Raw genomic sequence first — 27519 nt, 5'->3', positions numbered from 1 at the left:
CACACCAAAGAGGGAAAATAACACACCCTTTAAATCTCTGGTATCTGTGTAGCTGTCGTTATAAATTCTGATATCTGACTCCAGTTTGCTTCTGCTCCTTATCCTCCGTCTTTCATAATAGTTTGAAGACCTACACAGATATCCCTGGTTAACCTTTTTTTAAAATCAATTTCATCACCTTCCTGTACTTTCTCTATTTCTCTGCGAATGTGAGTTAGAAACAGTGAATCAGAGCTGAAGGGTTTGATCAGAATTACACCATGGCTAGAAAAAAGCCCATTTAAGCCTTTTGCAGCCATGATGGGCACAGCTCTTTCTCAATCTCACTGTGTCTCTTTCTCTGTTTTTTTTCTCCATCTTTTTCTCTCTACATCTCTCTCAGGGGAGCTCACTAGTACCTGTTAGCATGTGTAGATAAAAGGATCTGGAGCATGACTTATTTAGGCAGGGGGAGGAGAGGGGGGTCACATCTGCTTCTGACAATCCTTTTCCTCATCCCCCTCTTTCTATCCCAAACATGTCTCGCTCCACCTCTGCCTTCACTCACTGCACTGGTGGGATGTGGGGCAACCATTCCCTCCAGTCAACCCCACTAAGCCTCCCTCCCTCTGAAGAAAAAGAATACATTTGTCCAGACCCAGCTCACATCTGTCTCACCCTGCTCTGCTGACAAACCCGGTTTGCGCACACAGGCATGTTGCGCTTGGCACAGGTTGGTCTCCTGAATATGGACTAAATGCAAAGGATCATGTGCATGTTTCAGTGAGCTTGTCACACACTACAGTGAACATGGGATAAAGCAACATGTGTGTTTGGATGGCTAGGCTCTTGTACAGACTGGTAACAGTACAAAAGGAGGGGGGTGAAGGGTTCAATTTGGGACATGAGCATGAAAGCAAGCTGCTCAGCCTCATGAATATCATCAAGTTTTTTACTGTTTCAGGGTTTATAGCTCCCCTGGTGACCAAAAGAGCACCTGCAACGTTACCTCAACTACTAATTGGAAAGAGAAACCATTTTAACATTCTGTATTTGAGTGGTAGTGCCACATTTCTGTCATAAGTTCAAAATTAACATACAACACATTTATTGTATCTTACTGGAATTTTCACTTGACTTCTAAGCTCTTTAAAGACATCTCAACCATATTAGATTAACAGTTGATATATTGAAAGTTCATTCTTGACCTTGGAAATAGAAGCTGATAATTCAATCTAACCACCAAATTAGTGGTAGTAGCAATGCTCAGTAGCAATGTCTTTTTCAAGATAATCTGCAGACCAATTTGCTGTTTCATGTAGGGAATACTGTTTCGGATCGGTCTCACTGCTCTCCTCAGCATTGTTTCCAGATGCAGGTGGCTGTTTTTATAAAACAAATATCAGATAAATCCACTGTACATTACATTCCCAGCACTGAACAGAATACAGACAAAGTAAGCGACTAGCTAGTTAAACATACTGAAGCATTTAGCAGCTAAAAGGCCAGCTTTTTCCCTCAGTAGTTGGTGGAGACCAAAAACAGAGCTAAAAGGAGAATAAATACAGGCTGGCCAGCTGGAAGATATGTGTGCTAGTACATAGCTCTGCAGATTTTTTTATACAGTTTTCGGCAGTGATCCAGAATAAAAATCTGCAGAATTCAACAGAATGTTTCTGTGTAGACAATATTCATTTAACATAAGAATGTTTTTGAGCAAAAATAAGCAAACAACAAACACAAAATGCAGCTATTAGTTTAGCTCGAACTAATTAGTCACATTAACAGGAAACAACTGCAGTGAAACAAGTCCAAAGTACAAAACAATTTATAATTAGTTTGACTCCAGTATTACATTAAAACAACCTAAAATTATTATTATCATTAGGTTGAAATAAAGATTTTTTTACCTGGTCCCTCAGCAGAAAATACAATTTGGATGACTTGTCACAAGGGTGTGGAGATGTATTAATGTTCTGAGTTTTACAAGCAGCAACTCTACTCTTAAAATCTGCGGAAAATTTGCGAGTAGAGTTGTCGCCGTAATTCTACAGCCGTAGATTACATGGGCCGGCTCATGTCTCATTTACGTGTAAGAAAACATCTAACATCATCATAATGAACATAAAAATAAACATGGCCATGAGTACTCACAGCTGTCAAGCTAGCACATTTGTATTGAGAAGTCTTGGCTGAACTTTCTCTACCATTCCTTTTCATCTCGCTCGCTAATAGCTTTAGCAAGATATTCGCCTAGCCTTGGGGAAGACTTCAGTCATGCACAATGAGTGGGTAGGGAGAGTGCACATATTACATATTTCCTGTAAATGTAGGAGAAAATATTTCTAAAATAAATCACCAAATCTAGCTTTAAAACTGATAATATGAAATTGTTGTTAACAACTGGTTTCTGCTGCCCCCAAGTGGCCAAAAAGTATAACATTTCAAATTGCAACCATTTCAGTCCAAACTCTGTAAGTGTTAGAATCATGATTTTTCCACCCTTCGTACCCAGATGGATCAGCTAATCTTGTCTTTCCCGCAGCTTAATGATAAATTATGTTCTCCTCTTCGATAACATGCATTTACTTATGTAACTGCCTTTCCTTCTGCACCGTTAGTGAAAGTGCCCTGAATTGCACAGTACATGATGTTTGAAATCTAAAGCTTGGTTGATGAAACTGAACATGACACCTTAGCCCATGCCCCTCCACACCCCACACCCCCGTCCACCCACACAAACACATACACACCATATGCCAGGTTGCTTGACGTATTTCCTTTAAAGCAACCGTAAAAGCTTTTCTCCTGGGCGTCCATCTAATGAAGTCAGCCTTGAAAGCATTGTTTCCGCTGGCAGATACAAGCCAACCCTCTGAGGGATCTTGACCAGGCAAGAACAAACAGAGGTAGACAAAGAGAAAACACTTTTTATAGACTGCATTGTACAGGACCCTCAACTTTCAATATGTGCCAGAAGCCATTCCCATCTTCCAACATCGCAGCCTGCTCCTGTGTTGTATTTTATTTTTATTCTCAAATGTCAACTGCTGGGGAGGAACAGTAAGGCTACATACTGCACAGAAGTAATATAAAATGAAAAATTGGAAGAGGTATTAAAAACACCAGCCTCTTTATATGTAAATGCATGGTGATTGAACCTCTTTCTCTTTTGCTCCAGAATTCACAAGCCCAGATCTTCCTGTACTCTGACATGAACACCCTCCCACGCATACACACCGAGCACACGCAAAGGGAACACATACACGCACAGTACATGCACACAGACGTAGAGCATGCACATATAGTTTCCACCTTCTGCTCACTGTTTTCTTTGCTGTAATGGCACAACACACTAAACACTCCTAATAAGACATAATTAAAATCAAACACACAGTACTGAGCAGATAGTTAAAAAAACTTGGATTCAGGACTGCAGATATGATTGAACAAAACTTAAACAGCAAACGGAAATTTCCTCAAGAGCAAATCCTGAGGGAGATCAAAAAGTACTGTTTAGCAAGAAAAGTGAAATAAACTGCCTAAAATAAAAATTCACATCTGGCATTTCTAACAAAGAAAATGCTTGAAAATCCGTTTAAAAATTCTTGTTATGATTTAAATTAATGGAGGGACTATCTCCTGCCTCTATGGACATAATGCATTAGGAGTTGCAGTGGCTACCAATATGGGACATCCAATGCAATTCTTAGATCTAAGCATTGCATACATGTTTAGGGTTGACTTGCTGCATTTTAATGTTTTTTCTAAAGGTTTGAGTTTTGCGTTTGCAAACACCCTTGCAAGAGATAGTGAACTGCTATCATTGGTTGGATCACCCTCTATGAATAACGGGTTGAGTGAATGAATTAATGAAAACGTTCTCTCCACTGGTGTCCCTGGAGCAGACATGACAAAGACATGAACTGGGAATTTGTTGGGGCCTGGTGGTAAGAGTGTTTGGAAGGTGAAGCTCCATGCTGCTGTTACCTGCTGGTTCACCATCAGCCTAACACAGCCCAGTGCTCGAGGAATCACTGTTATTGAGACAAGCTGTCAGGACACACTGACTGGGAGGAGAGATGGAGAAAAACAATAACACTGCAAGAGAAGGGCAGGTGGGAGCACGGGAGCAAGGGATAGCTCAGGGGAACGTGATTGAGACAGAGAGTGCAATTGATGCATCGCTTCAGCAATGATGTTCGTGACTGAATTCTTGACATGTTTTTACTGGCTTGTAACCCTGAGATATGTTGGTAAACTTACTGCAGAACAACTCTGCGGGTTGTCAATTTAATGTAACCTTTAGATCACTTACATACAGCACATCTATGTAGCCCCTGGGACACTAAACATGCGGTATGTAGAGAGTAAGCCTTGAGATGGTGGACCATATGTAACCTTGACATAAACGCGTTGATATGAGTGCTGTACTTATCTGATCATCTGCACTCAGGTGCATCAACTAGCCCATGGGTACACAATTAAAGCTCTCTCACTGTATTTTCAATTAGTTTGTTTGTTTCTACCCACTCTGGAAGCATCTGCATTGAAGCAGAATGTCTTTAGTTCACCTTCATGTGTTTGGCAGCATTTCCACACGAGGACATTAATTTAGATAGGTGATATGCCTGATAGCTTCAGCATTTGATGTAGCTCCTCTGACTCATGGGTGAGTTAATGTTCATGAGGAGATTGAAAATGTGCTCCTTTCAAGTTCCTTATTTGAGCATCTTTCAAAAAGACAGGTTTGTGGTGGTCATTTCTCTCTGCCTGCAGGGAGTGTGTGAGAGGAGTGTGTGATGGTAGAATACTGTATGATTGAAGCTTGTGTCTGTGGCTCAGCTGTCACTGTCTACGGAAAGATGCTGTAAATCCTACCACAGACATGCTCTGTGTTAATAGACTTTTTATACCTGTTGTAAATGACAAAGTCTATAGTTTATGGCCTCTTTCACATATATGCACATGTACACACACACATACAACCTCTTATATGCAAAGAGTGTGTGCAATTGCACTTTACAGCTCTGTCCCGCCTAAAACATAATGACAGATTAAAGATGTCAACATCATTTAACACACTGTGTGTGTTGCTTATATGGTGCATTGCAGAGATTTAGATTTAATGCTTTTAAGAGATTTTCACTCCTGATAGTTTGGGAAGTTACACTATGTGTGCAAATAACTGAATGAGAAATTGTTATGGACCCATTTACTTTATTTAAAATCGTTGAAAATAGTCCACTTGTCAATCACATATGAGCAAACAAAGTTGTAAATAGGAAGGGGTTTTGTACAGAAAAATTGTCTATTTACTATTTACATCAATGTTCATTCTGTCTTTTTTATGTTATTATTTCAAGGATTTATTAGGAGTTTATCATCAGACTTTATCAGAGCAAAAATGTGGTTAAGGAAAATAAAACCTTATTTCATATATACTATATGTTCACACGTTGTGTGAATTTCTTCAGTCATGCTTATGGAAGTGCCTTGGTCCTGACTGCATCTCCAATGATGGTAAAGCTCGCCCTTGAGAAAGAAAAATATGATCAAAATGTATTCATGTGGTGCAATTAGCGTTCAGAATAAGAAATTTTATATTATACACTTTTATATTATTTAACATTTTTAAAGTCTATTAAGGCCCACTGTGTAAAAACATTTCAGGAACATTCCACTCTAGGATTTTTTCAGAAATTGCACCATGTGTATGACAATAAATACTAAATGGCTTTTGCTCCAGCTCTGGTAGTTACATTGTTGCCAAGGATTGGCGAGTAGTAATAATTTGGGCAATGAGCAAGGTTGCACTCTCAGGCTGATTTGATCACGTTCTAAATGTGTAGTTGACCAATCACATTGCTTGGTCGGAGCTACTTGTTGTATAATGATCCGATCTTCCTCATCGCTATCAAGTAAGTGAGTGAGTGAGTGAGTGAGTGAGTGAGTACATTAAATGACTGTATTAATGTGTGAGTGGATCCAACGCACCTGGTTTCCATAGCAACATCTGCATTCTCTTCGACTATAGCAATGGCGGAAGTACTGCAGGTTAAATAATAGATATAATGTTGTTGCAAAAGCAGCCCCACAGTGACAAAAGGAAGACTGCCACCGGCTGCATTTCATGTGGGGACTAGCTGCCTTACACACATTCTTCTCACTACAGTTATTGTTAAAAAGTTATTTAGGGAAATACTTTCAGATAACAAAGAGATGGTGCCACCAGAACTTGCTGCCAAGGAAACCATTGACCGTGGCAACCAAAGAAACCACATCATGAAAAATGAGGCAGGAGTCAATTTTACCTGTATCTAATTTCTCTGAATTTTGCAACAACCATATCAATTAAAAAAATGGTCTTAATAGAGCACCACAAGCTTCATTCTGATTATCTAGTGTTTGTTGATATGATATTAGAAAGCTAAATCTGCTAATAAGATTAGAGAATGTAGATAGCATGTATGTGCTGGTTGTTAGTAGGATCAGATGTACCTGGTAACCACAGTGGTGGAGATGTGCCCTGCTGCCGCTCAATTAAAGTACACATACTTGATGTTGCCAGGTGGCTTACACAGCGCTAACTGCTCACTGTATGAGAAAAAACATCATACTCGTCTTCACCCCCTAAAGATTTTAAACAAAACGTCGTTTTTGACCTGATGACTACTAAACGTGTCTTGTTGTCCTGTGAGTTTGTTCTCTGACATATAAAACCCTTGGCCATCACATCAGTTACTGTTATCATTAACAGCCTACTAAATAAAGCCTTGTGTTGTCTTAAAGGTCACAAAGGAAGAGGGGAAAGTTGCAGAGAGAAAAGAGAGGAAGGAGGCGTTCCAAGCACCACCTCCTGTCATCATGTTCTCAGGGTCCCGCCTGAACAGCTCCAAGGGTCTACGGAGACAGAAGAGGGACTGGGTGATCCCACCAATCAACGTGGCAGAAAATTCTCGAGGACCATTCCCTCAGATGCTCGTCAGCGTAAGTGACAGATTTGATGGGCCGCATCACTGATTCGTTCTGAATTCACAGCTGGGATTTCTTGAGGGCACTTCATGGCTAACACTGATTGTGGGTGTGGGATGATTAGTGATAAAGAACAGAAATAAATTAACATAACTGGTTTGTTCTCCTCATCCTCGCAGATGATTATGTTGTGATCCCCCGATGTAATTATAGCCACAAAATCTTAAGGTATTTAAACAGCCCTGATTGGCCCTAAGACGTTTTCCCTTCAGACACAGAGCGGGCTCCATAACAGCTAAGCAGCTAAACCCTCCCACATCGAGAGGTCCATTGGGTTCACAGTGAATCGAATGATTATTTCTGCTCCTTCATGCATCCTTTCTTTCCTTTATCAGGCCATTTCAGAAAGGTTGCCCGAAGTTCAATACTATTTCTCTAGCTCCTTTATAACAATACAATTTGTCACAGAATCTTTACTGAAGCCATAACTCTGAGCCTCCTGTGGGATATAAGGAGGACGTTAGAAAAGCTTCCCAGGCCCAAAAGAACAATGCGGTTCATCCGCCTTGCCCAATAACATCTTGATAGTTTAAACTTAAATAGATCAGAGGTAATAACATGGACAATAACCGGCATCCATGCCTAAAGAACTAAGCGACACCTCAGCTGTTGTTCCCTCATCATTATTCCATAAACCTCTCCTCATTTAGCATTCAATATTGGATTGTGGCAACAACTGACTCCTATCACTGCAAATTTCATTTCTGCAAAACTGCTAGTTTTGATAAGTACAAAATATCAACACAACATGGTTGAAGGTCGAGCCTGTACAAAGCTGTCTGACAAAAAAACATGAATAAATAAATGTTTGTGTAAATGTGTTGTTGTGCAAAGCTCGAGCTGCAGAGTGTTTAAAATTCAGAGATTCTGTCACAACAGAATGCGCAGTTTGCCTCTCTCATAGCAAATCTCTAGACTCTGAGCTTGTTGTGCGTGCTGTAATTCATCAAAAAACATCATTCCAGGAGTCCGCTGTCTCATTCCCTGCTCCCACTTTCCTTCTCTCTTTATCTGGGATATCTAGCCATCAGCTTTTCCTTGCTGTTTACAAACCTCTCACAGTTTATCTCTTTTGGGTCTTAAATTGTGCAAAAGAAGCACTTTTTCCTTTTGTTTCTGTTCTTTGTTTTCCTGCCGGGTTTCATCCAATCCCGAGGGAAAAGCCTCAGGATCTGCTTGAAGGAAACTTTTTTGATTCTCCTTTTTTTTTTATATAGTGAAAGAAAAACATCAAGTCAAAGAGGAGAGTTGTAAGTCTTTGTTTTGGAGTTGGAGTGTGTCCCATCAGCCTGGCATGATGTGGCAGTCTCATCTGAGCTCGCTCAGCCCTTCAGTAGTGCTACACCAGCCATAAACTGGCCAAACAGTTCTGCTGATTCCATGAGCTGGTTAGAACCAGAGAGAGACTGAGGGGATGAGGCGGGCAGAGAGAGAGGGGGGTATCAAAGGAACATTTGGAGGTATATTGTGCAGCCAAACACAATCCACTTTGTGCAGTAAATAGGTCCGTCAGGGGCTGGTGGATTGCTGAGAGTGTAGCGTTCAGAGCAGAGGAGAAGTGATGCGTGCTGATGCCTCCGTTGGGCTCTCAGGCTCCCGTCTTTCTCTTTAATGATGACTGGAGGGCAGGCAGGGCCATACTGAGAACTAAAGATTTTAACAAGGAGACAGCTCTGGGGGTTGGATGGCATGGGAATGATTTTGCCATACGTATTGTTTATGTGTTTATTCCACTTTTATGACCTCTTTGGTCCCCTGTTGAGAATTGGGGCTTTTGTGCATCTGCTTCATATTACTCAATCAAAACCAAGAACTTTAATTTCATCAAGCAAACAGAACTGTTTTTTTCAGTCTCTGACATTTAGTATGTTAATCACAATTTCCAATTTTTTTTTAACATGTTGGAAAACAGAGTTCGCAGTCTTTCTGTCTCACATTCCCTCCCCTGTCTCTCTCCAACTGTGCCATTACTCAGTGCTCTGTGTGCTGTGGCTGTGTGATGCCTCCTCTAATGGCCTGTGAAGTCAGTCCCTTTCCTAATGGGCTGTTCTGTCATCCAGCGCAGTACTGAGTGACATGCAGACAGCGGCCTTCCCCACCATCCCGCCGCTTTTCTCCCTGCCCTGACCAAGTTGCCATCAGTTGGACAGGTGGGGTGACAGCAGCCCTCACCTGCATCTCCCCAGGTCTGCAGCACTGTCACTTTGATCAGACCAGCACAGGATCGGGCAGGTGTCAGGACAGAGGCCCTACTGACTGGCCTCTGAGCTTGCAGCCTGACATGGCTCGAGGGAAATGTTGACGCTTAGGTGAAGTGTCGGCAGAACTGTACTCCCATTGCTCCTTAAAGCCAAGACAGTGTCAAAGCTCAGTGAGATGTTATTGACTGTTTTTTTTTAATAGCAGTGCTGAAATAATTGCTCTCACACTTCAGACTCTTCCACTGTACATCAAGGTGTAGTGCGCATCGTGTAACTCTGTGGCTTAACATTAAACCCTATCAGCCTCAAGTGTCAAATAGTTGTACTGAATGTAGCCTGATGTTAGCAACACTGGTTCCACCTCATTTGTCTTTCCAGATGATGGACAGCAGTGCTCTGCTTTCTTACAATCAGAGGTAGGTATAGTAGCCAAAAACTGTACGCAAGTTAAAGTACTGTAACTTTGTAAAAAAAAACGTAATCAAGCAGAATAAAAGTTGTCTTAAAATACATACCAATACCAAAAGTATCTACTGAAAAAGAAACTTGACCAGTGGTGCCCTTTTTCTGCAGGGTCCGCCTTTTGTAGATTACTATATTTTCAATCTTCTTGTAGGAATATACACACTACACTCTGGCAAAGACAGAGTGGAGATGGTCCAGTGTAGAAGATATACTGCTTGACTAATCAGGAAGAAGGGTAGCAGGTGAAGAAATGGGCGGATTTGGTCATGTGTTTGGACTGGGGGGAAAGGGGTTACTACTGGGCAGGAGGGAGTCCTTGAATTTGTACATTTAAATAGGAAGGAAGGGTCATCATGTCACTGAATCTTGCTTTGGGGCCAGACCCCGTTGACAGCTGTAATGAAGTCAGTTGAAGATGCATGAAGAAACACATTAAAATCCAACATATCTGCATCGTATAACATTTGATGAAGAAATGCCTCCAGAAAATGAAAGACCACACTTCAGAGAGTCAGAGAGCTTCAATACGGCTGTCACCACAGTCTGGCCCCAAAGTGAGATTCGGTGATGAAATAACCTTCCTTCTTTTTAAGGTTCTTTGGTATATGACAGGAAAACGGAGAAGATAAGTAGATGAATGTCAAGGTCTGGCTGAAGTTGTGACAATACGATGAACACAACAGACACATTTCCTGCTGACAGTTCTCTCATGTCCAAACAACTTTCACAACTGCAGCTTGCTGCCCTCTGCGCTGCATTCTGCTAATATTAGCTGTTCACGCTGTTTGAAGGCCATACTCCCAACAGTGGAAAAACAAAAAAGAGAGGCCAAGAATTCTTTGTCTCATCTAAATCTCCCTCTGTACCAAAATAATTTATTCTGATATGAGTCACGAGGAGGCACGACTGCGGTAGAAAAAACAGAGTGCCAGCAGTGCTGGGATCAGCAGACCACCAGCCTCTTATCATAATGCCCATACATGTATTAATGAGTGCATAAGTAGTGCAATTAATGTATCTAAATGTAAAGATGTAAAGTATTGATTTTTTTCTCATAAAATCTTGACATTGAAGAGTAAAAAGTATGCTGCATTAAAAGTACTCCAACAAATAGAGTTTAGTCAAAAATGTTGCTTGAATTCAACAGCTCGATCTGAGATGTTGTGGTAGAAACACTCACATCCTCCCCAGGGTGGTCCAGCTGGTCAGGTTGGATGGTTGAAAGACGTCATGGGTCATGATGGTCTCAAAGTCCGCAGCTCTTAACCCAAAACACCCGCCTTCTTCTCCAATGCTGATGAAAATATTTCTGCTATAGGCAGTATGTGTTTCAACAATAAAGGCAAAGAAATGACAAAATGTAGCATAATTTGGAGGAGCTAGGGGCCACTGCATTTTCATGCGCCACCGTTGCCACAGCAAACCTTGTAGAGCTGGTCCCGTATATTAGCTAGTGTACACAACTGACTAACTCCCTTTTCACATAACTGCAGTTGTCAATGTGGCCAGACTTGTTATGATATTCATCTTTTTAAATACTTTTTCTATGCTGAGGTGGTGGCCATGTTGTTGCTGGTGACATACAGAGACGATGTAGTTCACTGAGAGGTTTCACACAAAACTAAATGATATTTTACGATCTTTTACTACAAACTGTAGCTTTTCTCGAGTTAAAAACATTTTCTATAAAATTGACAAACGTGTAATTCATGGCACAATTCAAATGTTAACTACTACACAATTTTTTTTCTAAATTAAGGTCTAATGTGGCACAGGTGCAGGACCTCTCCATGAGAAAGGCCTGGTCATTTTAAGCCATCTTAATGCAGAAATGTTACATATTGTAACTTTAAGTACGTATAACAGAATACATGCAACTCACTGCTTTCATTTGAAGGGTATAAGTGGTGCTTAACTTTAAACAAAAAGACAAAATAAAAACCTAGCAAAGTGAGCCATGGATAGGAACCATAAATACAAAACTAGAACAAAGCAAAGAGAGGAAGAGTTCCAGAAAGACTAAAACAAAGTGTGGGGAGTAATTTTTCACAATAAACAGGTGTTCATTGTCGTTCTCTTTCTTCTGCGGCCAAACAGCCATCAATAGCATGTAAGGGACATTGATTTTTCACAGAGGCTTTTTGAAACCTTCCATTGATCCACACACTTCTCCTACGGCAGAGAGGCATTGATTTCTTCTGCTCGGGTAAATAAAGACTCAACGTAACCACCCCCACCGCCACCACCCAACTCCCTTAACCCCCTATTAGAACAGCCGTCAGCAGAAAAATGAACAAAACCCTGATGAAACAACAGTTTAGCCAAGGAGCCAGATGGGGTATGAATAAATGTTTGTCCAGTAAAATGCCTGTTTTATTGTACTGTTCGCTGACTCTGTGAGAAAATAATAGAGAGAGTGAAAGCTGTGGTTTTGACCGGTCAGAGTTGCTGGTGTGGGTGAGATGGTTATGCCACATTGAAAAGAGAGGTTTTATATACTGTATCTGACAATTTACACATTATCAGATCAGCATCAGGTAAGCATCAGATGCTTTTAATGGATTAGCTTGAAATTTGGGGAAATATCCTTATTTTCTTCATTGCTGAGAGTTAGATGAGAAGATGGATACCACCGTCATAAACGAAGCTGCAGCCGAAAGATGACTAACCTAGCTTAGCATTAAAGGATAAGTTCACCCAAAAGTTACATTTCGGTCATTCTACTCAACCTCGTGAGGATGAATAGTCAAGTGCAGTTTCGTAGTCCACAAAACTTTTCCGGAGCTTCACAGCAAAACAGCGTTGCAGCATTCTTCTAAACAACTGAAGCAGATAGTAGTAAATAGATACCAAGTTGTTTTGAAAAGATGTTATTTACATCTTTTTTTGAGCCGTGATCTTCCCCGCAGCTGCTAAGCTAAAAGCCTCAGCACACATACTGTCTGAAGTGGGTGCAAAATCTCAACCGTGCATCAAGGGAGTAAATAATGTCTTCTCAAATCAATTTGGGATCTTGGGCCTTCTGCAGACTTGGATTATGCTTGACAATCTGTATGAAGCTATTTCATGTTTGTTTTTGGTTGTTTTGTTTTCTACGTTTTAAGTCCCCAGCTACTTCAGTTGCTAAGGAGAATGCTACAACGTTTGCCCGCGAAGCTCCAGAAACGGTTTGAGGACTATAGTCTACAGTCTAAAGTTCTCGTTTTAAGCATTACTAATTAGCTTTTCCCTCACATGCAACCGACTGAGGTGTCTCTAAACACCTACAGAAGGTACAAAAACACTTTCTCAAAACATTAATCGTGTTTTACCCTTTTTCTCGCCATCTCTTTTCTTCTAATTGTTCTCCCATTGCATCATTTTGTCCTTGTCATCTGTCTTTTCAGCCTCTCTCTTCAAACCTGTTGTTCATTCACTTCTAACCCAGGTCTGCTCTTGGGAATAATTTAGTATTTATCTAACGGAGATATTATTTTGAGAGAGAAAACGTTTATTTTGAGAACTAGAATAAGGGATGTGAAAATGACTGCAATTTTCAGCTAAACTGTTGTTTTATTGGATAATATTTCTTTGGATGAAAATTCTTCTGTCTACCGGCTGTCCTTGAGACGGAGAAGCCAGATATTTCGATAAAGCGCGGCTGCGTCCCTCAATAATCTCAGGACATTATATTGACAGGAATACCATTGAGAGAAACAGCAGCTGTGAGAGCAATAAGCCAAATAAATGGGTGCTTGTCAAAAGCCCTCTATTGACTGATATGTAGAGAAAGAGGCTCATTTGATATGCTGCACTATAATCGACAACTCATGTGTATCAGTATTTTGTTGCAGGCATTTATTTCCTGGTAGTAGCTTGAGGAAATATGTCTAATAACAGGGAGCCTGAATGTTAAACAGTGCACAAAATACTGACATTTGTATCCGATTTGATGTGTGTTGCAGTGCATCTGGTTATGTTTATGGTACTCACTGCAGCACCTGTGCTCCAATTTCTACATCTCTCTCCGCGGAGCACGTTGTGAAAAGCGTTTTCTGAGCAGAATGAGAGAACTCCCCCCCTGAGGTGTCTGCCATCTCCTCTGCGTACGTTTACCAGTGATTAATGACTGCTCCGCTTCACTGACAGAGACGGCAACAACAAAAACACCAGAAAGACAGACAAAAAAAGGGGGAAAAAAAGATCTGAAAGAAAAGGAGAAAACAAAAAGCAACATACTGTACAAGCGAGCTGGAGCTGTGGTTGATTGCATTGGAGAATTTGAGGCGGGGGGGGGCAAAGACGTGTGCGTGTGAGTGAGAACAAGAAAAAGCAACAGAAAGAAAGGAAAAGAAGCGAGAGAGGCAAAGTAGGGTTCAACCAGGATTAGAGGCACGTCTGTGTTTGTGTTTAGGTCTGATAGACTTCCCGGAGAACTGCTGTTCACGGCCTCTTCCCTCGAGTCTAATGAAGCCTTTTGGCATCTACCACCCCACCGCCCGGCCAACACCAGCACTGCACTGACTAGCCTGCCCCTTCATCTTTTTCAACTCTCTCCTGCGGAGACATACGCTCACGAGCACACACACTCAATCAGAAACAAACATTCACATGCATACCCAGGCACAAAGAGAAATTACTTGTCCTACACAAGCAGCAAACAAAGGATCAGTAAAGCGCATGTGCTGTGTTGTTGCCTTTGTATATGCTCATTGTTTGGGGTTTTGTTTGGTCGCATTTCTGCTTTATCCCTGAACAAAGAGAAGAAAAAACTAAGCCAGAAAAACAGAACTCCATCTTGTTTTTCTTTAACCCAGTCCGCCAGAGAAACCGCAGGATGGTGAAACGCAGGGATGCAAGTATTTAAGGATCACAATCCAGATCCAGAGCTCAGTCACTAGGAAACCACATTGCTGCCCATATGGACCTGCACCGAACTCTGGGCTGTGGGCTAAATAAATTCAAGCTGTGAAAACAAATGTGTGCCTACATTAAGTCCCTCAAACACATCATCTTTACAGGGTGTGCACTGCTGTATATGTATTCAAGTATAGTTTGTTCTAGGTTATGTTTTTTTGTTATGTGTTCTTTCAAAGTTCTCGTGCACTGCTGAGGTCCTTTTCTTGGCATGAATACAACTTCAACACAAATATGCTCAATTCAAACACACACATTACATTAGCTCTATCAAGCCAGGAAGAAAAGTAGGAAACAATGAACTCCTTTCAGGTATGCTTGGACCTCCTGTAGAGTTTGAAGAGGGAGGAAAAGCGATCGCGGTGGGTGCAAACAGTCAGGTCAGCATTACATTTGCGCTTTGTTTTACTGAGTACCACATCTTGACAAGCTTTTAAACTCTTGGCTTTTTGTTTGATTCCACCTCCTTAAGAATTCACACAAGGTGTTTACCCTACAAACCCCAGCTCTTTTGTTCCAGCACAAGCAAACCTTGTTTGGTGACATTGCAAATATTTTTGCTAAATTCGCAGTTTGATATTTACTGATCCTCTTTTTTTGTTACATCTTAGCCTCATTGCTCTAAGGATGTGAATTTCAGATTCTAGGTCGACAGTTGGTTGGTGCACCACTTTGGTCCAGACTAAAATATCTCAACAACTACTGGATGGATTAGCATGACATATTCTACAGTTACTCGTGGTCCCCAGAGGATAAAGCCGACTGAGTTTGGCAATCCCTGTACTACTCCTCTAGCAGCATCTGCAGTTGACCTTTTTGGATTTTGGTTTCATCTACAACTATTTGCAGGACTGCTGTGGAATTCCCTCAGGATGAATTTTGTAATCCCTTGACCTTTCTTCTTGCAGCACCATCAGATCAAAGTTTTAATGCACCAGTACTTTGGTTTATGACTGAATACCTGCAAAACTAATGACATCCCCATCAGCCTCAACTGTAGCTTGTATTTTTTTGCTGATACCCCTTTCACACTGTTTTTAACGTGAGTGGATACAATCGGCATTCACTCCTGTGACTCTGCAGCTCCAGCTCCAGTTGGCTGTGATTGGAACACAACACCCAGATGGACAAGCTAATTTTTGCCCATTGCCAGGCGCAATGCTATGACGTTTGTTCTTTGTGTGTTCTCTGTTCAGGCAGCGCTCAAATATTGTTCAGTCAGCGCTGCTTTTGAAAGGGGGACAGACGTAAACAATAACTACACCGGAGTGGCTTCCTTGCCTGTCAGCTGCCTGATCGCTACTGCGCATGTGCAACTCTTAACAAAGATGAGAAAGAAGCGAGATGTTGAAGTCCTTAGCAACTTCCGATATCAGCTTCGGAAAAAGCAATGTGTCTAATTCAGAATACAAGTGATTAATACTTTGTAAAACTAGTTATTTACTTCTGGATGTAGTCTGATGAGGTATATGATCTCGTGCTTTCTACTGTTCGCTGTTTTTCTGGCACACTCTACTACATGAACATAACAAGCAAGAAAAAAACAGAAAGGTAAAATTGTCTCCTGGTAATGGGAAAATAGTTGATTGCCTATTTTTAGAGGGTTATCCCATGTTTGAAAAAAAATGTTACAATTGGCAAATGTTGGCATGGTAAAATGGCAAACTGAGATGTGCTGCATTTGGCTCAAAACACCACTGGCTATAGATTTTTCACATTTATAAAGTCAAATAACACAACTGTTCAATCCATGCACAAGTAAGTCAAAATTGGAAATTGCTAATGTCAAAATGACTGTTCACTTATTTAAAAAAAGTCTGCTTTTGTAACAGCTAGGATAGAGCTCGATAGCCAGCCCTAGGTTATGATGGCATGAATGAAACACCAGCAGAAGTTCAGAGTGCTTTACATTGTTACTCTTGCTAATGGAGTCTTGTGATGCAGGAACATGCTCACCCTTGTCTTTTTTGACAGTTCATATCATTAATGAAACATATGACCATAAAAGCAATTTTACTACCCTCTGAACACCACAAGACTCAAGTATATAAGAGAAGAGGTGGGCATCCAGGGACACATTAATATCTCACGGAAGAGGGTGGTCGATGGGGAAAGGCTTCATGAATGCTCTGACAGCGTTATTACGTTACGCATTGTTCTGATTCTTGTTTCTCTTCAATGATCCCCTATTTCCTTAAGAGCCAGACCCCCCCTCTCTTTGTAGAGTAGTCTTGTCTTGGCATATAACAAATACCTTATGAGCTTCATTTCCTTTCCTCTAATGAAATTAGCGCGATCAATGTAATTACATTTATCAGCCCCAGGAAATGGAGTCTCCTACAATCTCCTGGTATTGACGAGGAAAATAAATTGTTACAACATTCATATATTTGTCAGCAGCATTTGGCCTTTGTTTCCTCCTGTGTTCAGGGAAGTGAGACTGAAATGTAATTTTCACTGTTTAATATCTCATTATTTTGAAATTAGTGGCGTGAAGTCCCTGTAAACATGTTCATCAGGCGTCCTCAGTTACGGTTTATTTTTCAAGAGAACATTTTCCAGACGTGGCCTCATTGTGCACACCCAGGCCCAGAGCTGCTACTACAGAGGCTTTACAATAACGAAATAAACAACAAAAAAACCCTGCCTCAGCCACCCACTCACTCATACCCACACAAATGGAAAGCACAGACACACACACACATAGAGATAAACACACACATGTTCACAAATCCCCCCCAACACATTCCTCTCTGATATGACATCAGGCAGCACCAGGCGGGCTCCCTCCTGGGTTCAGTTGGTGTTAAATTAAACAGTAAATCATCTCACCAAAAGACACAAGAGTTATGTGTGAGTCAAGGGCAACAGTTCTGGGCTCTTTAATAGGAGATGAGGAGGACTTTATGAAGGAGATAAATAACAGCTTAACAAACAGCCTCTGCCTGGTCCCCTGGAGGTTGGCCTCAGCGACCCCGTGGATCAGTAGGATGAAGGAGAGCCAAGAATCTCTATTCCTCTGAAGACATGAAAAAATAATGTGCAGTGAAATTGGAAGAAAGATATTCTGAAGGGGACTCAGGGAGGTGGGGACCAGCGATAAAGCAGGGGGGTTTGAGGGTGGTAGTGATTGTTGGTGATATGAGACAAGGTCGGTCAAATAGAGAAGACAGGTTGGCAGACAGACAGACAGACAGAGGGACAGAATGACAGCGGAGCATAAAGTAGATACAGAGGAAATCGTGCAGGCAGATCAACCAGGCATGCACACATGGCAGTTGCCCTATCAGGTAATACTTAACTCCCACCCACCTTGCTCAGTAATGTTTGTACGTTTCCCTGAGAGACGCACCTAAGAGAATAAAATTTGATTCAACACAAAACAACGGCATTCAGAGGAAATGACCAAAAAGGTGATTACGAGGGGAAAAGTCCTAAGGCATGTGATTGAATTGAATTAAAGCGCTTTTGGGTGTAAGTCATGTGATAAAAAATTCTAATCACACTTAATGTGCTTGTTTTTTTCCATTCCCCCTTCTCTGGCTCTTTCTCTCCTGGAGGTAAAATGTGAGGGAAATCAAAATTGAGGCCTGCACCAGAATAAAGTGATCCTATTTACTTCGTCATTTACAGTGAAAAGCCTCAGTCAGAATCTTTTCATGCAAGTATAATGGATACTGTCATGGGGTGATCGTGTTTTTGTATGCTGGTAATACCCCCTAACCACAGACACACACACACACCGGAGCTCAGACAGACACACATGAAGATCTGGTACAAGCATACATACATCACTGTGTATGTGTGTAATAAAATTCCTCACTGTGCAATGAAATGCTTTACAGCATCTCAAGATGAAATGGCTCCTAAGATAAACAGTTAAGCACCGGATAAAAAGTCGCCAGTATTTTATAACTCGTCCTTTAACTTTGCAGCCGTCTCATTGCTTCTCGCTTATGCGTACCTCTGGCCAATACTCCCCGATGCTGCTTCACGCATTTTTTTATTTGCTCTTCATTTTCAGGAGAAAAGAACATTTCCTCCTAACGCTCTATAAAAGCTTTAACAGCCCACATTGTTCATAAAACCAGAGTGATGCATAGCTCTTTGCACAGCGCCTGGTATCGCGGCATACAGGGATTGATGTTATGGTTCATCTGAGGCCATGCGAAGCCCTTCTTTATATAAGGTGATTTGTGCTGGTCGCTATGTAGTCAGTGTCACTTTAAAGAGGACTCAGCATCAAGTCAAGCGGCTAATGCATATCCAGATTTTCAACAATGTTTCCCTGATGACTTCTGGGAATAGAAAGAGGTTCTCTGAACCTGACCGCTGATCCATTTTCTGATCTGTGTCAATCAAGGAATGACAGGTCAGCTGCTTTTGTAAAAATCAAAAACCGCACGTACATCAGCCATCTGTGTGTCATCCTTATGATACACGTGCTTGTGCTTGAGTAAAAATACACAGGCGTGAATCCACAGACACAGATGCATGGCTGCGCAAACATAAGCACACACACCTCCTCACTCTTCCAAGGTTCATTTGTCAAGATGACAGCTGGACTCTTGCTGAGGTGGAGTTTGCCAAGCAGAATCCCTCGCTTGGTTAGCAGGAGCCAGAACATCCTGGGAAACATTCTGACACACACTTAGAGGCTGCAGTGTGACCACGTATGTGTGTATGTGTGTGTGTGCATGCCTGTCTATGTGTTGTGAATGCGCAACTTTTCAAAACACCCAGCAGCAGCATGGCAAGGTCCAGCCCCACTTCAGTTTCTGCCTGTGCTTGGCAGGGGCAGGCTTGGCAGGGAGCAGCCCATTTTGTCAAGCTTCCAGTCAACATCAAACATGCATACTGCTCCCGCCTCTACCTGAACACCTTTCCTCTTTTGCTTTTCCACTCACATCTGGGTCCTTAGACATCTGTTTTCCTCATGATACCTCCGAAATGTTTGCCCCTGTAGGCTGGGAGGAATGAACTGTATGCTTTTCCTTCCAAACAACCCTTCAGCTGTGTCCACTAGAAATGTGTCCATGCAATGATGTAACTGGATGCTTTTCTGACTAGATTGAAAAAGACAATGCAAGGGGAATTCACTCCAGCAGGACATGATCCCACAAAGGTCACGTGTCTGGTCAAAGGATAAAAACTCTCCCCCAAACTTTATCCCGCCCTGGCAACTTCTCTATACTTCCTGTTTCCAGGTTTCCAGCCAGAAGGGCTCATACTCTGCTACATTTGTGCTGATGCAGTCAATTCATAGCCACTTTCATTCCCTTCTCTTACTCTTACTCTTTCTTCCCTCCATTTTCCCTCCAGTCTGCATTTCTCCTCTTCTCTGCTGCCTGGTGGTTTTTGAAAGTGAGAAGAAGCAAGAGAATGAAGGGTGTGGGAAAAGAGGGAGAAAGTGGTGTATGAAAGGTGGGCAGTGCAAAAGTGTGTGTGCTTATATTGGTATGGAGTGGTGGTGGTGGGGGGTAAATGGCTGAGAAAAGTGCAATAGCAGCAGATTTCATGCCACTGTCACCCTCTCTCTCCCTCTGCTTCCCTCGCCTATACAAGTCTCTAACACTCTTTACTCTAATTACTCAGATTGGGTTTCCTGGGGATGAAGGGAGGAAAAGGGAGTTACAGGGGGTCCTTGATATTGTCCTTGTCAAAGCCTTGGGGAGCGACTTGAGAAGTCATTCATGCATCCATCACACTCCCGATTTCACAATTTAATCAATCCCCTAATGAAAGAGAGTGGCAGAGAGAGAGGCAGGGAGAGAGAGGTAATGGTGAGATGGCAGCCCTCACACTCTAACCCTGCTAAGCCAAAGCTAAGGGGTGCGGCCGCTCTTTGTCTGCCACCACAATGGCTGCCTTATTTTCATTCTCCCTGCCTGGAAGAGGGGAGTGAGGAGGGCGAGTCATTCCATTGTTACCTCCAGGGAGAATAGCACCTCTAATTTGCCATAAGCCTGCACTATTAAAGACCAGACTCCTTTCACACTGCAATAATTGGAAAAGTCATTCACTGCTTAACTTCCATTACTCCATGTTATTTTCACTAATGTGGAGGAAGGTCTTTTAATAATCTCACCTGCGTCACTTCTAGCTATCATTCAAATGATACAAAAGCACATAGAGCGCACTATCTCTCCATTTCATTTTTTCACACACTCGCATAAGACCAATAAGCCAGATAAATCTGAAAGCTCATCTTTTTGGCCCTGCGTCCCCTCTGTGAATGTGAAAATGGCATGCTCGCATTTTAACGCAGGCGGGGAAAACTGAGCTTTTCAGAAGCAATGACAGAAGCGCATCTGTACATAACCCTGTGTAGCAGTAAAGTTGAAATGGCAACTTTCACTGACCTCTGACGGACTCTGTATTCATTCATTTTGAATGTCAGTGAAGAAGATCACATAGTACAGGTGTTGGTAGAAAGCAGGATTTGTTTTTATTTTGCCAGACAACTTTGCGATTTTAAAATAGTGATTTGATTGACCTTCCAGTGCAACTTTTATGAGTCACAATAAAAATCATCATTAATGCAAATTGATATTTGGGTTCAGTTATAGCAGGAGAGGACACAACTGAGATTTAAGCAGCTAAGACTCAGCAGAGCAATGTAGCTATGAGAGACAGGACAGCATAATTGTGTTGTTTGCCTACGAAAAGAGGAGGAAATTTGTTTCGGCATTAATAAATGACCTTGTAAGACTAACAAGAGCACTTCAGGAGTCTTCGATGCTAGTGGTTCCAGGAGTCTGTATTGGGGAACATGAATGTCTACCAGGTTCATGCCAATACATTCAATTGTTGTTGAGACATTTCTCTCAAAACCATAAAAGTCAACCTTGTGGTGCGCCAGAGGAACAGTTGGTCGATCTCACCTCCATTGACCATCAATGTCGGGACAAAACTTGCAATTTCTCCAATAATTTTGGAGATATTTCAGTCTGTTGGTCTTTGGTTGACCAACCAACAGACAGACGTTGCCATCCTTAGAGCCAAACCAAAAGCATTAAACATTTGAGTGGCTGTACATTGCTCTCACACATACAGTGTTTTTACACACGACAGCCTTAATATGGACTGTCATTCTTAAACACTAAGCCACAGGTACATCTGTATATGCAACTCTCGCCAGATAATGAATACAAGATGTTATGCTGTTTGTGTTTTATGCTTAAGTTAGCAAGTGCATATTTGAAAATCCCAACTTCAAACTGAGATACTCAACATCAATCCTTCCCTACCTTTTGAAGAGATACAATGCTCAACATCAAAGCCTGAGCAAAAGTCTGTGTTTTAAAAAGGCCACAGGAAAGCTTTTAATGCAGACACTTTGCTGACTCACAGCAAAACACACAAGGTGTCTTTTTATCTTTGTGCGTGCAACAGAGTGCATTTGACAGATGGAGTATGTGTGTGATATGCAATGCCACCTAAAAACCTTTCTCTTGTAGATGCTCTTTTTCTTCAGTTAACCAGTCTGTTTGTGACCTGTTGGTCAATACCTGTATTTCTCGCCTGCCTGTTAGGCTTTACTGTACTGTTGGAGGAACACATCTCTCTGTTTGTTCCTTTTGGCATTCATTTTTGGTGCAGCTATCCCTGTTTGTTAGGCTTAAGAGCCGCGAGAGGCCTGGCTTTCAGCTCTTTAGGGGTTTGCTGTGACTTTGCTGTCTGCAAGCGACTGTTTCTGCTGTCCTACTGCTCACTGAACCAGTGTCATTCTCTGAACAGTGGCGCACTACAGCGCACCTAATTGGCACACTCATGACATGTCTCTGAGAGTGTGTGTGTGTGTGTGTGTGTGTGTGCCTGCATGTTTCTCTTAATGTTTGTGTCTGACATGCTTAAGCCAGGTAGTGGTACTTTACTTTGAAGATTTTACCAACTCAAGCAGTTGAATGCAGTGTCACTTCGTTTTGTGGCACAGTTTTTATTTGTTTGTTTTGTTTTTACAATTTTCCTTTTTCCACAATCTCCTTATATAAATCCATATGAAAGCTGAATCCATATGGCCATAATATGCATCTTTTGCAGAGTGTTATTTGCATTTGTTTAGTTTATTTCAAAATATTTTTTTAATCCTGGTTGGTGCTCACTGGCTTCATCTAAAACTCTTATATTTTAAAAGATATTTTCACATAGGTAGCCTACTAACCATTTGAAGCTCACTGAAAGATATAACACACAAAGACCTAATAATACAGTTGAATTTGAAAGTGACATCTTTCTTTTAATGTTTCTTGAACTGAAGGTTTTGTGTAACCAAATGCAAACAGAATTTAGGAAATGTCTGTCTCACAGTATTTTCTCAGACATGTCTTTATGTGGTTTATGTTTGCACCATTCGGTGGCATGAGCAGCTACATACGGTCAGTATGTTTCCATATAGAAACCACTGTAAGCCACATCTAATAAATGTGCTGTCTGTAAAACGGACTTAGTAAAAACAAAATGAACATGATCATAAGGCTCTACTCTACTAACATATCAGTGCATGGTTTTATGTTGTATCCAAAGCAGAGGAAATATTAAACACTAATCCACTGCATGTGGACTTTGTTTTGGTTTTACTGAAGATGACTTTGATGCAGTCTGAATCTGTTTTTAATGGCCTAGCTGGTAAAGCAGGGTTTGTGACCACAGTGCGAACAGGCCTCCAGTCAGATACTCACTGCCACCCAGCACACCATCAGCTCAACTTTTTTAACACATTAACCTCTTCTGGTACTTGTGCTTTACTCATGTCTTTTGGTGTGTCAGATTAAGCAGTTATTTATATTATTTCTTCTATAAAATCATCCACGAAACCAAATTATTCACAAGGATCTACAGTACCAAGAAAGTTATGTAATTTGTATGGTAATTGTTTCAATTTTACCCACAATGCCCCAAGAACAGTATGGCAATGTGTATGGTAATTGCAGTTCTCCATATGTGAGAACTGCAATTACCTTCTGATTATCTTCAGTATGCCATACCTGCACTCCAATAACTTCCAAGTATAGGAGACATCAATTATAATTTGCCAATATTTGCCTGAGATATAATGACTGTACCTGTACATGCACTGACATACATCACCAGAGAAAAGGAGCAGACATGTAGAATCTGTATGCATCTAGAAAAAGAATAATATAAGAATCTTTATTTGATCCCTTATCATACAAGGTACAACATAGTGAAACTATCTTTCAGGTAGCTTGTAGAGTGGTTGCAATCTGCACTGCTAGATGACACTTAATCCCACACACTGGACCTTTAAGGAAGAACTACTGTTGATCAAATCTATTGTATTGCAAAGCAATTATCACCAATAGATAATGTATGAAATACTTTTCATATGAACTGATTCTGACACAGAGCTTATTGTTTTATGACTTCTATTATGTGACTGAGATGGACTGCTTTTCTACATGATTGGTGGATGGATTGGTAGTGTAAAATGAGAGCAGTCACTCATTTTGTGAGATCATCAATCTGCCTGGCACACATTCAATTCCTCATTCATCATTTATATAATAATCTTCTCTGATCTATCTGCTTGTTTGGTTTAGGAGACACACATTCATTCTTTAATGTTTGTGTAGGAACAGTAGCAGTGCTAGTTCGAAACTTACTTCTTCTTTTTATTTGTTATGGTGTCAATACTTTCACAGCGCCTCCATCACTCTGGTGAGGGGGACAGACCTGCAAACATAATGAGTATACTGGCATCGACGGTGCCTGTGAACCCAGCAAATTCTATTTCTAAATGTGTATACTGGAGCCCTAAGCCTCTCCATGTTCCTCCCCTTTGTTTACATATAGCGCCTTCTCTCCTAATCTGCCATGGTGATAGTTGCGTGGGCTGAGGAAAAGCTTGAATGCTGAGGCAAACAAATGCAATGGTAATATGCTCAGGAACACTCTACCATACAAAGCAGTGAGGCCCACCATCGCCTGACCTAAAAAATAGACAAGAACAGCCTGGTTAACCTGAGTACAGCAAATAAAGAGCTGAGCAGATAGACACATCTGATTGCTACTCCATTATGCTATATTATAACCATTTATTAATTGTTTGTGTATTTCTTATGAATGCTAAATTGAGGGACTTCAAGTAAAGTGTGGCTAACTCTCTAAATAGCGTAGATGCACACAAACAAAACACCTGTTTTTTACAGTCCTGGCCCAGATGCTCATTCAAATCTTTTGCATGACGAAGGCCAGACATCTTTTGAATTGCCAGAACGAAAACTCAAAACAAAGAAAACTTTAATAGTTTGACCAGTTTGACCAGTTTGACTTAATGACTGAGAAAAATAGAAACCCCGCCATTCAGCTCTGTGTTTGGTCTCCACCAAGTCCTGAAGAAAATATCTCATGTTGTTCAGTGGTTTCTTCTAGCGTCAGTTTTGCACATGAAAGGCTCTGCAGTCAAATTTGTATTGATACGTTCAGTCTAACCGTACGTTGTACAGTTAGACTTTCAAAATAAATAAATAAATAAAACGTGCTGACAAGCTGTTCACATAGTATGACATATTATGACTTTTGGAATGTTATTAACATTGTCAAACAGTCACAGTTTGGTTAGGTTAGGTTTAAGGGAAAAAAAAATACTTGGTTAGGGTTAGGCAAAATAAACTAACTGGCTAGGATTAGGCTAAAACAGTTGGATAGGGTTAGGAAAGGATCATACTTAGGGTTAAAATAGCTAACATAAGTTACGTAGGTGACAGAACTTGCGTCACGTACGTGACAGCAGTTACATCATTTGTGTGTGTTCACTTATTGACGTTATTAATTACTGACATAAATTAAAAAGGAATCACTCTCGACTTGAACACCGGCCTCCTGAGGAAAAGTCCTGTGAATGACTCACCCTACGACCCCAGCTAGCCCCTGACCTGGACTTTCTCACTCTTTATTGTACTGCTCTAAAGAAGCGCTTCAAGGAGTGATGCTACAGGGGTACCTAACTTAGAAACGTTGGGCCACGAACCAGACTGCAGTATTTGACGCACTGTGATTGAGAACGGGCTGTAAAGGCTCCACTTTGATGTTGCTGCTGTTGGTGCTGGGCAGATAGAATACAGTGGGTTTTGGGAATTTTTTTCACTGTGTAAGATTGAACCAGCCAACAATCAAGTTGGCCCAAAAACCAAAACAATGACCTGAAACTTGCTATACAGTATAAAGCTTTGTGGTGCTGAGGGGAAGTGCGGTGTCAGGTTATAATTCTCTGTTTCATCACTCTGAGCGACCCCTTTCACATCCAGGTGGAATCTGGATCATCATATTCTTAAATTAAGCAGTAGTGTATATGTACAACATGCAGTGTAGTCACACATCTAAGTGTTAGTAGTTGGACACTTTAAAAGTGTTAGTTAACATGAATTTTTAAGTGAGAATTAATTCCTCTGCACCCCAGTAATTGTGGTAGAATCGCGGTTCTGTGTTATTCATTCCCCTCTCTTCATCTCCTCTTCTCTGTTTTCCCCGAAGACCCGGTAGCATGATAATTTCTCATTTGATTCAGTTTTGCCTGGCAGAAGGGAGCTAAGCTCACTGATAAGATCTCCTTAAGAACCAGACAAGTTGTCAGTAATGAAGGGAATTGCTTTGATCCGTCGACAAATAGGTCATTTAGACAGTGTCTGGTTTCTGATGCCAGATGATACAGTCATGCCTCTCTCTCTCTCTCTCTCTCTCTCTCTCTCTCTCTCTCTGCCTCTCTCTCTCTCACTTTCACTATCAATCTCTCTTAGCTGAGCGCTGCTTGTCTGTTCTCTCCCCCCTATAGTCGCATACTATCAAGAAAATAGAGGGAAAAATCAGAGGGAATGACAAAAAAAACAAAAAAGAAAAAAACTGAAAACTGTTCTTGATTATTATTGGCACTCTTGAAAATGAATTCTTTTGTTATTTATTACCCAATGGAGACGTTTTTATGTGTGTGTTACTGTGTGTTATTGTGTGAGGTGCAAGATAGCAGTGCAGAGCGAGAGTTTCCCTCTTTTCATTAAAGGAAATAAAAAGTACTTATGCAGTTATGAGAAGCTCTTCGTGCTCATCTCACGCTGGGCTTTTTCTTTTTCAACAGAATTCCTCCCTTTCTGAAGGCAAAATGGTAGAATGACAGTGAGAGCAGATCACTATTGAAATGACATCCTGTCTGTCACAATATTCTGTGATAAAAGCAGAAGACTGATAACATGCTACAGCAGTAAGCGGATTCATTTCCCTGACATCCATTATTGGATCCTTTAATGCATAACCATGTATATGTATTCATGTGATATGCATGTGTGTGTTATTACATTCATTATTAAATCATGAGGCAGACAAGGCGCAACTGTGCACGCTTGAATGCGCACATGTGCAAACAAATATTTGGTAGAAACCGATAAGGATTCTGGCGCTGTCCCTCAATAGTTTTAAAAGCGTTTACGTGAACATTGTGGGAGGGAGAGCTAATTGGCTGGAATGACTGTGGAAACGTGCAGCTGAATCTCTTTCCCCCCCAAGCAGGACGACTTGGAAACGGGTGGGAAATCAGGGAGGCGGGGAAAACCCAAATGGAATTATGGAGAGCTATCACTTCCTAACTGGTGAGGATTTATACGCCACTGCCAAGGCCAACGGATTGAAGTAATTTCATTTTTCATGCATGGCTTCTGTCCCCACGGAGACCTGAAGCAAAGAGAGAGAGAGTGATGAGAGAGTACAGCAGAAAGGAGAGATGAGAGGAAAGGGGTGGAGTTGAAATGAGAGAGGAGTTGGAAAGGAGGAGGGAGGGCAGAGGAAAGGAGAGACAAGGAGAGGGGAGGAGAAAAGAGGGATGAATGAGTGGGGGAGACAGTTTGGCAGTCGGATGTGTAGTAATTGCTTGTATTTTCTAATGCGACAGGAGAGGTAGATGGAGCCGGTGTGCTGCAGTCTCTGTGCTTTG

General features: G+C 41.3%; 1 protein-coding gene across 1 annotated transcript in view; it reads left to right on the top strand.

Moving 5' to 3' along the window:
* Positions 1–27519, top strand: part of LOC140999817 (cadherin-4-like) — a 232336-nt gene that overhangs the window by 164841 nt on the left and 39976 nt on the right. The window contains exon 5 of the mRNA XM_073470359.1: positions 6772–6969. Within this exon, the coding sequence (XP_073326460.1) occupies positions 6772–6969 (198 nt within the window). The remainder of the gene's footprint in view (positions 1–6771; positions 6970–27519) is intronic.

The sequence above is a fragment of the Pagrus major genome, chromosome 7, assembly GCF_040436345.1.
Source record: "Pagrus major chromosome 7, Pma_NU_1.0".
NCBI classification, from domain to species: Eukaryota; Metazoa; Chordata; class Actinopteri; order Spariformes; family Sparidae; genus Pagrus; species Pagrus major.
This window is presented reverse-complemented; position numbering and strand designations above follow the sequence as displayed.